The sequence below is a fragment of the Anomalospiza imberbis genome, chromosome 7, assembly GCF_031753505.1.
Source record: "Anomalospiza imberbis isolate Cuckoo-Finch-1a 21T00152 chromosome 7, ASM3175350v1, whole genome shotgun sequence".
Lineage (NCBI taxonomy): Eukaryota > Metazoa > Chordata > Aves > Passeriformes > Viduidae > Anomalospiza > Anomalospiza imberbis.
Window position 1 is genome coordinate 23921070 of NC_089687.1, and position 12259 is coordinate 23933328.

At 41.8% G+C, this 12259-nt stretch overlaps 1 protein-coding gene and 1 long non-coding RNA gene across 7 annotated transcripts in view; one reads left to right on the top strand and one right to left on the bottom strand.

The window, feature by feature from the left end:
* UBE2E3 (ubiquitin conjugating enzyme E2 E3) overlaps positions 1-4560 on the top strand; it is a 56022-nt gene extending 51462 nt beyond the window's left edge. For all 6 annotated transcript variants that reach the window (XM_068196019.1, XM_068196020.1, XM_068196022.1 and 3 more), the window contains 2 exons: positions 894-1041; positions 2059-4560. In XM_068196019.1, the coding sequence (XP_068052120.1) occupies positions 894-1041; positions 2059-2156 (246 nt within the window). In that variant the 3' untranslated portion in view covers positions 2157-4560. The remainder of the gene's footprint in view (positions 1-893; positions 1042-2058) is intronic.
* LOC137477219 (uncharacterized) lies at positions 3062-9120 on the bottom strand. Its single transcript, XR_011000883.1, has 2 exons — positions 9074-9120; positions 3062-4996 (listed from the first exon to the last, which is right to left on the bottom strand). It is a non-coding gene; the product is annotated as an uncharacterized lncRNA (long non-coding RNA).
* Between the last annotated feature and the right edge of the window lie 3139 nt (positions 9121-12259).

Sequence of the window (12259 nt, forward strand, 5' to 3'; positions counted from 1 at the left end):
CTATAAATCTAATACCTTTTTTCATTCCGAGAATGATTACAACATAAAGAGTATACACTCTGTATTTCATACTTCTCTTTAACCTACAGCATTTAATATGTTCTGAATTAAGAATGTCATACTGAAGTAATGCACAGTTTTAGACAAATTCCTTAATCAAATATTGTAGATTTCTTAGAGCATGATAGTTTATAAATTTTCAGGATACACTGTGGATTCCACTCCATCAGTATGAAAAAGAAAAATTTCCATATGTTCTTGTGCTTTGTGTGATTAAAGCAGTTACATATTTCTCACTTCTTATTTGTGCAGAATGTTCACATGCTCTATCAATATTAATCTGAAATAGTTTAAGGATGGATTTAGTTAGTGTAATTGCATTGTTTTGGCTGTATATTATATTCTGCCTAATGAAGGGTAAGGACAAAGATTTCATTGTTAATTTAACACGACTAACTTTCATGGTCTGTATTTAGGCTTTTGAAAGAAAGAAAAATATTAACTAACACTGCACATGCAGACAAATTCTGTGTAATTCTTCAGCTTCAGAAATCGCAGTAAAGTTACATTTGTGATTAGAATGTTCCTGATATGTGGTATGTTTATTAAATAGCTATCATACTATAAAATAGGTCCTTATTTTTGTGGGTACTATACAGAGAGCCTGTGTAAAAGCAGTTTATGCCCCTAATCTCATCATAGTAGGTTTCTTAAAGGCTACAGAAAATAGTCAGTCTTCTGTTAAACAATTGTGGTTTGGAAGCCAAGCAGAGAGGAGCTGCATCTGCAGAAGCTCTGCAGAACTGGGAGTCCCACGGGCTGCTCAGAGCCAAGGGACACCATCCCTGGGCAGCACTGAATGACTCTCTCTGTCTCTTGTGCTGTAATTTCAGGTTACTTTCCGCACCAGAATTTATCACTGCAACATCAACAGTCAGGGAGTCATCTGTCTGGATATCCTGAAAGACAACTGGAGCCCTGCTTTGACTATTTCAAAGGTTCTGCTGTCTATTTGTTCACTTCTGACAGACTGCAACCCAGGTAAGGAGATTATAGTTCACTGAAAGACTCTCAGTCGTTTGACTTAGTTGCCATGGTATGTAATTTGTATATTTGATTGCATGCAGATCAAATAGAATTTAATATTTTTTTAATTTGCGATGAAGCACTCCATATTGGATGTGGTCCCACTTTTAATGGTGTTTTTCACTCCTGTGACATAACAGAAAATAAATAGCACTAAGTCCTTTTTTTTCCAAGATATGATGGAGAAAATAAGCTGATGTCGTTGAAGGTCTGTACTGAAGGAGCTCCAACAAATGAGTGTTCAATCCAGGAAAGGAGCAACATTCTCCTGAGTTATAAATCCTGCATGCCAGAAGAGGCTACAGGAAGTCTCTTAAGACAGACAGCAGTTGAAAGGCTTAATCTTCCAAATGTGAGGGAGGTGATGTTCAGAGTGAACTCTTCCTTTTTCAAAGACTTCTTTGATCCTGTGGGGAGGGGAGGAGCTCCACTGGAAGCAGTACAGATTCTCAGTAGCAACTGTGTGACCAGTGTCATTAGGCAATGGATGCTAATTGCCTGCGGTCAGGGCAGGAACTGAGCAACAGTGCTAAGGGACCGTTCATTTACACAAAGTGGTCACAGTTAGGCAGAAATGGATCAGCCTCTTAGGTACAAAGGCTCGATGGCTCCTGAAGGGCTCCCCTAATGCTCTAACTCACACTAGTCCTGTGCACCTCCCTGACAGGAGGGTGCCAGGCAGCACTGCTGAATGTGTCCTGCAGGCAAAGGGATGAAAGCAGAGCACCTGCCTGAGGCAAGATTCATTCATATGCAGATAACCATAATAGATGTTTCCTGTTTTCTTTTTCTGTTTGTTGTGCTTTGTTCATGTGTACTTTCTTGGAAATGTTTTATATTATAAGATCTCCACTATATTTCTGGTCTAAACTATATTTTGCAATGGATGCTGTGCTTTAAAATATGTTTTTACTCGGGGATTTTTGTTACTTGTGGGATGGATTCTGATGCATTTTCTCCTGCCTTTTGCAGCTGACCCTCTGGTTGGAAGCATAGCCACTCAATACCTGACCAACAGAGCAGAACATGACAGGATAGCCAGACAGTGGACCAAGAGATACGCAACATAAATGACAACCTACTTGTGCAGTGTGAAGGTGCAGAAGGCAACTTTGCAGTGTGCAACAAATCTTTATAGCCTTTACAATACGGACTTCTGTGTATATGTTATACTGATTCTACTCTGCTTTTATCCTTTTGAAGACTGGGATACTGCCCCTCAGAAAGGTAAATGCTATCAAGAGTAGAAGTTTGTAGCTGTAGATTAGTTATGTTTAAAATGCCTACTTGCAAGTCTTGCTTCTTTGGGATATCAAAATGTATTTTGTGATGTACTAAGGATACTGTTCCTGAAGTCAACCAAATATTATAGTGCATTTTAGCCTAATTCATTATCTGTATGAAGTTATTAAAGGTAGCTGTAGATTACTAGGAATTATGTCATTTGTATTAAACCCAGATCTATTTCCAATATGTGGTACATGCTGTTGTGAAAACTGTTTTAACTTTTACCTTTGTCAGTTTGTAATGAAAGGATTTCCTTTTTCCCTTTGTAGCTCAGAGAGCACCCAGTGTATCATCTCAAACACAATAAACATGTTCCCCAAGGAGTAGTTTCTTTGTTTTCCTATTTTAAATTAATATTTTAATAAATTTAGTTATAGTAACAAGGCAAGGCCAATGTATCACAGATCCCTGTGGATAATTTCTAAATTAATATACATGAGCAAAGGCTTGTTATTAAATGTTTAATGCACACCTGTGGATTGTTTAAGTTTTCCCTGTTTTGTTTTTAACAGAACAAGTGAAATTTCTGAAATTTTCTGAAATTTAATACTTTTCAGCTCTTTCTCAAGTTGAAATGATCACATTTCATACGCTTACTCCAGAAGTTAACATAGCTGGTTGCTTCAGGGCCAGTCCTGCTCTCAGAACAGGCTGGCTCAGTCTTGCTACAAAGGTTTTTGCAGGAGGATGGCCAAGTTAGAGATAGTCTGGTGCTTTTTTTCTGGGTAAAGCAAGTTGGACTTGCTGACCTAGAGAACTGAGTTATCCATTGAAAAAGGTCTTCCAAAGCATGACTGAACACTGTATCATCTACCCAGAAAAGAGAGGAGTACAATTAATTTAATCAGATTTATATGACATAAAAACAGTTGTGGGGGAAATAACCTTTCTTAGTAAAAATGAAATCTGTAAAAGTGTTTTAGACTACCTTTTCCCTCCTTCACTTCCTGCCTTGGAAATTTTGTAACATCTGTAAGTACAAAAATACAGCTTTATAGTACATACAGTTTAAAAGGTAGAGTCACTAATAGTTTTATAATTTAAGCTTTTATAGTTTGCCAGTCACAGTACTGATTATAAAAACAAAAGACACTTGATTCCTTTAAATGATTTTTAAAATTACAATTAAGTTTTACAGTCTCCCTTACTACCTGGTGTTTTTGGAGATAATGTAGCACTTCCATCAATAAGATGCTCTGCGCATTTAATATATGAAAGCTGAATGTTAAGTTTAAATATTAAATCAATACAAAAAATAATAAATATTTAGATCTAAAATTAACCATTACTATACAGGTCCCTGGGTTTTGTATCACATAACCTTTGACCGTGAATTGTCCACCCTACTTTAAATATTTCTACAGATGCCTGAAGATGGCTTGAAGAACTGTGTATCCCAAATATCTCAACCTAGAAGCCAATCTCTCTTGGTAGCTACAAGATAGCTTTAGAGTTCAGGTTAAAAAGTGCAAAAGGGAATGAGAAACAGGATCTGGCAGGTGAATATGCCTAAGTCAGGTAACAGACTAATGCCAGGAGATGAAGTGCTGGAAATCACTGCTGAAGGTGACCAGAATTTCTTGTCATGTCATTGGATGTGTGAGAAATAGCACAGATTGGCAAAGAAACAAGGGGCTATCACATCCGGGCTGCACGTCAAAGTCTGCTCCCTGCTGACCATTAGTGCACTCGTGGGCCACAGGGTGCTCGTACACCACTCCAGTGACCTTCCAGTGGAGAGCAAACTATGGAGTTCATGCACTAACTGTGTTGCCTACAGAATTTACAGATATTTATATCATAAAATATTCTGCTATAAAAATACAGGTTTTAATTTTAATGTATTTTGGGTTTGTATCGTACTTACAACTTTAGATACCTAGGTGTACAAATGGGATGCCTTGTTAGTGTTGCCCCATCTTGCCTTCCTTGCAATTGGATCCTTTACACTGAATTCCCATCCTCTTTTTTTTTTTTTTTGTTGGTTTGTTATGATTCTGTTCTTTTTTAATGTAGATTTTTTTTGTGTGTAAATTTTATATTTACTGAAGTAAAGGTTGTTTTTGTGTAAACATTTAAACTTTAAAAGAAAAAGAAAAGAAGCTAATTTTGTTTCTCAAGTTCTCTCTGCTAAACCATGCAGTAGAAAGAAATTTGTATTGTTAAATAAATCAATTAGTTGTTAAATGAGAATTTGTGTCTGTTTTCATGGGAAGGGAAGAAACCCCTGCTGGAAATATATCCAAAGCACTGGTTGTGAAGAGCATTGGGTGTTTCAAACTATTTCCTTCCTGGCTGTGCTGGGGTGAATGCTACGATGCTACAGAAGAATGGTACTGAGCCTCTTTTACAGTTTTAAGAAGACAGAAGAGAAAATTATCACCAATCACTGGGCTCTCTATTTGGGAAACAGTGAACTGAAATGACATTTTTGTGTAAAGCTGAAGATACTGCATGTGCCCTCTTCTTCTCCATTTTGGCTGGGCTTTTCTTTTTCTGTTGTCTTTGGGATTTGAATGGGGAATGCATGCATCTGGCTAGGAAACTGCCCAAACTGGGCTCTGTGATAATCTGGCATAAAGAGATCTGGTGTGGAAACCAGCAGTCCCAGCCTGTGACATTGCTGAGGAATAGAGAGGGGCAAACACCTCTTCAGCTGAGCTGGTGGCTAAATTCAGAGCAAATGAGAAGGAATGGTAAATGTAAGTGTTTCAAAAATAAAGATACTGCATACAATGGGGAGGCTAATAAATATCAGCATTGTTATTTCTGTACTACCGTGTTCTGGGTGTCCCAGTGATGCGTGGTGTGCCTGATATAGAGACAGTCTTGCTGATCAATGCTGAGTAGTGATCAGTCCAAGTCTATAGCCAGGATGGGAAGGGAGTCATAGAAAGCAAGACCACAGGGCAGGCCAAGCCATGGGCTAGGCTTGCACAGCCTTTTAAGGAAAGCAACTGCACCAGATCTGGTTCATGCTCTGCTCCCTCCCTACCCTTTGGGGGAAAAGGAAACTCTTTCAGGCTTTGTGGTACACCAGTTCCTGCTCTGTACCAGCTTATTTTTGGCCATTGGTATTGCAGAAAATGAGACCAGGCTTCTTCCATTCTTCATCTCCATGTGTGAGAACCAGATTTGTGGCTTCTCAGAGGTGTTCTTGCCTGCACCATGACAGGAAAGCTGCAGGGCTGTGGCTGAAGGGCTTTGCAGTGGCTGGGTGCAGTCCTGAGCTGTGGGGCAGCCCTGGCTGCATGGCTTCCCCAGGGCCCTGCCTGAGTCCCCACAGTGCTGGAGGGAAGAAAGCTGCAGACCACAGCAGCTTCTGCATAGAGCTCCTGGCCTTCTGCCTGCGTGGGCTGAAGCAGCAAAGGAAGGACTCCTGACTCCAGGCTGAAGAGTGAATTCCAACTGGCCTGCATTTCCTTCAGCAAAAATCATCAATGGATATTTATGTGAAAGAAGGAAGGCTTGTGCAGGAATCGTGGACTAAAGCAGTAGCAAGGGACAGTGACAGTAGCGTGACTAAAATGCAATTTGATTCACCCATAAACCAGCATTGTATTTTGGCAGCCTGTGCTATAGCCAGGGAAACAGATGCATTTGAGAACTTGGCACTGCTTTATGTACAGCACCCCTTCAAACTTCTCCTTGGTGGCACCACTTGCATTTGTTTTGCACAGTAACTTCCAAGGCTGAACCCCCACTCCCTTTCCTTCACTAACCAGTCCTGACTGAAGGTGGCTGCAGACAGGTTCCAGGACAGCAGGAGGGTTTATGTAATAGAGCACTGGTTCCAAAGGGAGAAGCAGGGCTGCCTGTACTGCTGCCTGACCTTGCAATGAGAGTTGGACACATTCAAATGTTCCACTTAGATGAGAGAGCAGATCATGTACTTGGAAAATAGTGGCTGGAACATTTGCAGCACACCAGTGCTTTTGCTTTTTTAATCCTTAAAAAGGGAAGCCTGCTTCAGCTTCTCTCTCCCCATCTCTCTGCATGCATGTCTCTGGAGGGCAGCTATGACTTCCTCTGTTGCTGGGTAGAATAGATGGCATCCAACATACTAGCAACAATTTGGGGATCCTTAAAAATAAAAACTGTCAGGAATAGATAGAAGAGACACAGTATGAAATATATATATATCTTCTCCCTTCATGGGGATCACAGGCTCTGCATCTAGAGGGATCTAAGATGTGGTGGGACCACATGCATGAATATAAATGCATAGAGTCATCTCATTGCTGTCGCTATCGCTCTTCCACAGCTGAGGGGTAAATGGCCCTATCTATTTATATAGTGTTTCCAAGTATTGGGAAGGATTTTTAAACTTTGTGGTCCAAGGTTTATACCTCATTTAACCATTCTAAATTATTACCATAACATCCTTTGGCAGTTCATGCTACAGATATGTATTGGCTATGGGGAAAAAAGCAATTTGTTACGTAATTATGTCATGTAGCCTGGTATGTGAGCGCTTCATTTTATGTCTTCCAGTTTTTTACTGTGGAAAAATAATGAATAATTGCATCTCTTCTCATGGATCCCATTGATGATTTTATATCATCATTATTATCAGCTCCTAGTAACCTTTTTTTTTTCCAGGCTGGAAAGTCCTAATTTATTTAATATCTGCTTATATGGAAGATGCTCTGAAGAACCTGGTAACCCTTGTCTGTACATTTTGTAATTCCGCTCTAGCTAATTTAAAGGAATGACAGCTCCATGCTGCATGCAAAATATGAACTCAAAGTTCATCTGGAACAATGCTTTCTGGTTTGATCTGTTTGCCTACTAGTTCAGAATGCTTTGCCTCTTTGACCTTTATTGCTTAGCTAATGCCTTCATTAAACTGCTCAGAGAGGCTGGGATCTCTTTTTTGAGCAATAGCTAATTTAACCTTTCATGCAGATCTAACAAATGTCTTTCCCAATATCTACTGCTTTATATTTATCAACACCAAATTAATATGTGATTTTATCTCCCACTTCTCAGAAACATTAAATCCTTCATGACTCTTGGCAGTAAATTTTAGCTAGTCTGCTTTGAATATTGACTCTGTGTGTATGCTGCATGCACCAGGGGTGGGAGGTAACAGCAAAAGTAATAGCAAAGTGCAGTGGACAGGTCTGACTGCCAAGAAGTGATGGGTCCCTGAGGACAAATTATCATTTGGCTTCTGAATGGCACAAATGAAAGCAGCTGCCAACCGTTTTCATCAGTCTGGGCTTTGTCTCCCTCTACAGAACAAATGTCAGGTCATTATTTAGAGAGGAGATGAGCGTGGGTAAATTTCCAGAGTGCTGAATGAGCTGTCATCCTGGAGATTAGTTTTCTGAATATCATATAGGTAGACAGGGTGAATCACAAATCTTGTGGGAGACCATTCCTCTGAACACAGCCATTGGATGTATGTCTGAAGGGTACAGTTGGGTTGGAAATCTGCAGCCTAGCATGTGTTCACAGTGCCAGGCAGCAATAGTGGGGCTGCAAATGTAGAAGTGATAAATGGGAGGGGAAGGAAGCTACTGTTGAAGTACAGCAGAGTGTGATGGCATTTATTACACTCAGGAAGGCAGCTTCATACAAGTGCAGAAGTCTAGGGTTGTGTTTATATATTCCAGTGTTTTAAATGTGTGTACTTTTCTGAAAATTTTTACCAAGCCGAGAGTCTTGACTACATGCTAAATAAAGGTTACCAGTACTTAGAGGTCCTAATTTATAGGCAGTGGACTTAAAGTGACAGACAATTTTTAAATTGTATTCAGTTTCTGAGGAGAAATATTAATACACCCTATGCTATTCTGCCCCTGCCTAGGTTTCCCTGTCAACTGGGAAGCAAAATGTGCTGCCATTTCACTGGAATGATCAGTTATCACAGTAAAGTGACATTTTTATTCTATTCACTATTACATGTTGCTCTTTTCAAATAGCTTTTTTTCCCCATCAGTATGGATTTGATGAAAAACTAAAAACATTAAGGTATCAATTAAGCTTCATTCATTGATTCAGTGGATATTTTACAGTAAAAATGACCTGAATTACCTTTCTTAAACGAAAAACATTAGTGTCTGGACCCAGTCATAAAGAAAAACTAAAGTTAGGACAAAACAAGTCCAGTTCTGCCTTGTTTAGTCCACCTAATTTCCTACCTTTCCACGTGGGGAAAAAACAAACAAGTAAATACCGAGCCAGGGGAACAGTCAAACCCCGTGAGGAGTTTTCCCTCGAGTCGCCTTTCCCAGCCGCAGTTGTAGGGGCGGCTCGGGCGCCGCCAGGTGGCGCTGCCGCACCGGCTACGGCCTGCGCCGGGGCCGGCCGGGCCGGCGGCGTTCGGCCGCGGGGTGACGGGGCCCGCGGTGCGCTCCCGGGACGCGGGAGCTGCGTGCCGGGCTCTCCGCGCCCGGCAGAGCAGCGGGGGAGGCTGCGAGCCCGCACCGGCAACCTGGATACAGAAGGGCGAGACCCCGCGGCTTCCCCTGCCCGTGGGGATGGAGCCTGCGCGAGAGATTTCTGCCTGTTCTGCTCAGCTGCCACCGCGCGTTGCACGCTCAGGACAGACAGTTCGCTTTAAAATGTAGTTTTACCCCACGTTTGCTAAAAATTAGAAGCTGCAATAGATTAAGTGAGGTAGCTGCTCCTAGCCCCATACTGCTGAAGTTCATTAAGCTGCTTAAGCTCCACAAAGTTAAATAGCACTTACGTAAATCCAGCAGCCCTAGGGGAGCACGAGGCATTGGTGCACTGGCCGGTGCCTGTCAGCTTGCTCATTCTCTCGAGTGTCTCTTTCTTCTCAGACAGATGGACTATATATTTAGAATAGTGGTGTTGCTGCACTTAGATGCCACTGCTTCCAAATAGGCTGTTAAAGAAAATAAACACACGAGTTAAGAAGAGATATTTCAACTATCTTTCAAAGTTAAGTCTCCGTAGATGGATAAATTTAGTGCAGATGGAATAAAATATCATGTTCCGTTTCTATTTTGTTTATGAGATTAAATATTAGACTCCTAGCATCAGTAAGTTATTTTCCCTCTTTTTATAGACCACATTCATTCATATGTCCCACTCTAAAGGCAGGCCTTGCTGTCCATGGTTTTCTTTCAGTAACAAAGGACTCTGATGGTGCTGCTTCTTTCCACCTTTGCAGTCCCTTCTGCTGCTCGGGCTCAGAGCTCATCCAAACCTGTGGCATTTGTAGGGGCACTACTGCTCTGCAGGCCAGCAAGGCTTTTCCAAGACTGTGACACGTATTTGGCCACATGAAGGGTAACCTCGGCTAAACACTGTAAATCAGGTAAAGCTCACAGAGGTGACTTGTGTCTCTCTCAGCTTTCAGCTCCAGTGATACACTTGCCTACTCAGCCATAGTGCCTAATGCTGTTCCTGTTTACCCCTCCAGCAGCAGCTCCCCACTGTAACAAATGAGGTGTGCTGGTCTGGCACTCTCTGTTTAAAAATGACGTATGGTTAAGTATTTTAAATCTACCAAATTGCTAATGATTTTCAAAGGCTTTAATTGAGTGATTATAGCAGCCATTGATTTTTCAGGCTTCAGCCTACGCTATAATTCAGACACTCCGCAAAGGAAGTCATGCACAATCGGATTTAGCCATCATTCACAGTGAGGCCTGTGCAATTAACATTGCAAACGTCAGGTATTGTGTTTGCCTTATTAACTTATATTAGGAACCTGTACTGAAGCTGTGAAATAGCAGTTGTCTTAAGAAGCTTCCTGTGGTAACAGTTTTTATTAAAGACATTTACATAGCCATAAACTGCAAAGGAGGATGTTTGATGCAAATTGATGAGATTTATGTTTGAATGTGTTGTACCATCCACAAATATGCTGGAAATCCTACAAAAGTACTGCTGCATCCATAGACTGCATTGGGAGGAACCAGTACTGCCTGGCTGTGGGCTTTTTAAGCATTTAGCAATTTTGACAGTCAGCAGCAGTTCTTGGAAAGCTGGTTAAAAATTATCAGGTTTTTTGCAATCAGGCCAGAATCTGGGTTGGAAGTTGGGCACAGGGCAGTATGTGGGAGGTCTCATGACACTATACCTCCACCCTAGGCACTGCATGATCTGTCTGCCCCATCCATCACAGTGATGCTCCCTAGAGACGGTGGCTACTACATGAGGAACCTTCTTACTCACTCCCTTGGGTTATTGGACCTTCTACCTGCTGTTAAGTCTGGCTGGACTTCAGGAACCATCAAACTCCCAGTTAGAAGGGGAACTACAAGGAAAGGATGAACATTTCACAACCCAACTCAATTTTTTTTTGTATAATGGCAGTCACTCAGAACTAAGAAACATTTGCCATGCAGTAACATGAAAACACTCACAAAATGATGTCACAGTCGAGATGGCCATCATACACAGATCACCACACAACTTCAGAAGGCTTCAAGCATCTGCCCATACAGAGTGACACCACACCATTTCAGAAAGCTGCAAGCTCCTGGTCTTTCTTGTTCTTCAGCACAACCTTTATACCACTCATGGTTCATGCAGTGCACCTGTGTGCCCTCTGTTCCCTCTGGTGGTTGGTCAGTGCACCTGGGCACTCCATGGCTCATTGCCTTCAATACTGTTCACCTGACCTACACAGCTGTAGCCTGTTAGGGATGAGGCTCGGCCTCAGCCCCAATCCCAATTACCACAAGCTGTGTACCTACAAAATGAGAATCTAATGAAAAGGTTATTTGAGAAGCATTTAACAAGCTGCTCCTTGGTATTCAAGCCCCAGCTCTTTAGAGGGAGGGGATGAGGTCTTAGCAGTGTCCTGGGATGCAGACATCTGTGAAACATGAAGCCTTGGAGACAGGAAAGTTTAAAATTCCTCAAGGTTACTACCTGCTCTCATCTGCCAGAACTGACTTTTACTGTGAGGATCTGACTGTCTCTTGGAATCTCAGACTAAAGATTTTTTTTCATTGCAGTCAACTGAGGGAGCTGAATTAGCTCTTTTCACGTCTTGTCCCCCTGTTATTTTCACCCTTAAATTTACAGTGGTTCCTGCTTTTGTTGTTGTACAATTGACTCAGATATTCCCAGCCATTTTTAGTGATGCATTGGGAAAGAGGCTTGGGGAGCTGCTTCTGCTGGTTTAAGACCAACTAATTTACTGTAGCAAGTGCCAAGCAGGCTGCAAGCACCAGATGAGTAAACCTTCCTCATAGCATATGCATCAGTACAATAGAGTTTTCTCCCAAGGCCATCCTTCCAAGCCTCACTAATGTTTTCTTTACCACCCACTTTAAAATTTTGAAAGAGTTAATTTCCTTCAATTTATTATTATGAAATTTAAATGTGAAGGTAGCACTTCAGTCCTAAATTAATATAAGGTTAACACTCACAGTGGCTGAGTGATGGGGAAGCAGAAGTGGCTCTGGCTGGCATGCAGAATGTCCCTGGAGGCCATCACATTGGCAAGAATTATTGCCTGAAGGGCAATTACATTGGCAAGCATCAGCTGGAGCACCGTGCACCCTACTTTCTCACCTCATCATGCCAATTCATGCCGCCAGCTTTGTTCTGACACCCATCCTCTATCACAGGAGCAGGTGGCAAGGAGCCAGCTACACTCAGCATGGGAGTCTGTGCTCCTCAGAGAGCCCATAACTGAGGGCCAGCTCAGCCTCCACTGTGGCTACATAAATCCAACACAATGCAAAGGGCAGAAATGAAGCCCAAGTGAATAAAACCCAAAAGCTTGGACTAGCCTAAGGGACTTTTCTGGTAAACAAGAGGAGTAAGACAGTGGGAGAAAAGAAAATAAAACACATTCTGGAGCTAGACCTGACTGGTGGCAAATTGACAGATGGACAGGCCTACTCATCCTCCTCCTAGGGAAAGGGGTGGTCATTCAACTGTGGACAGG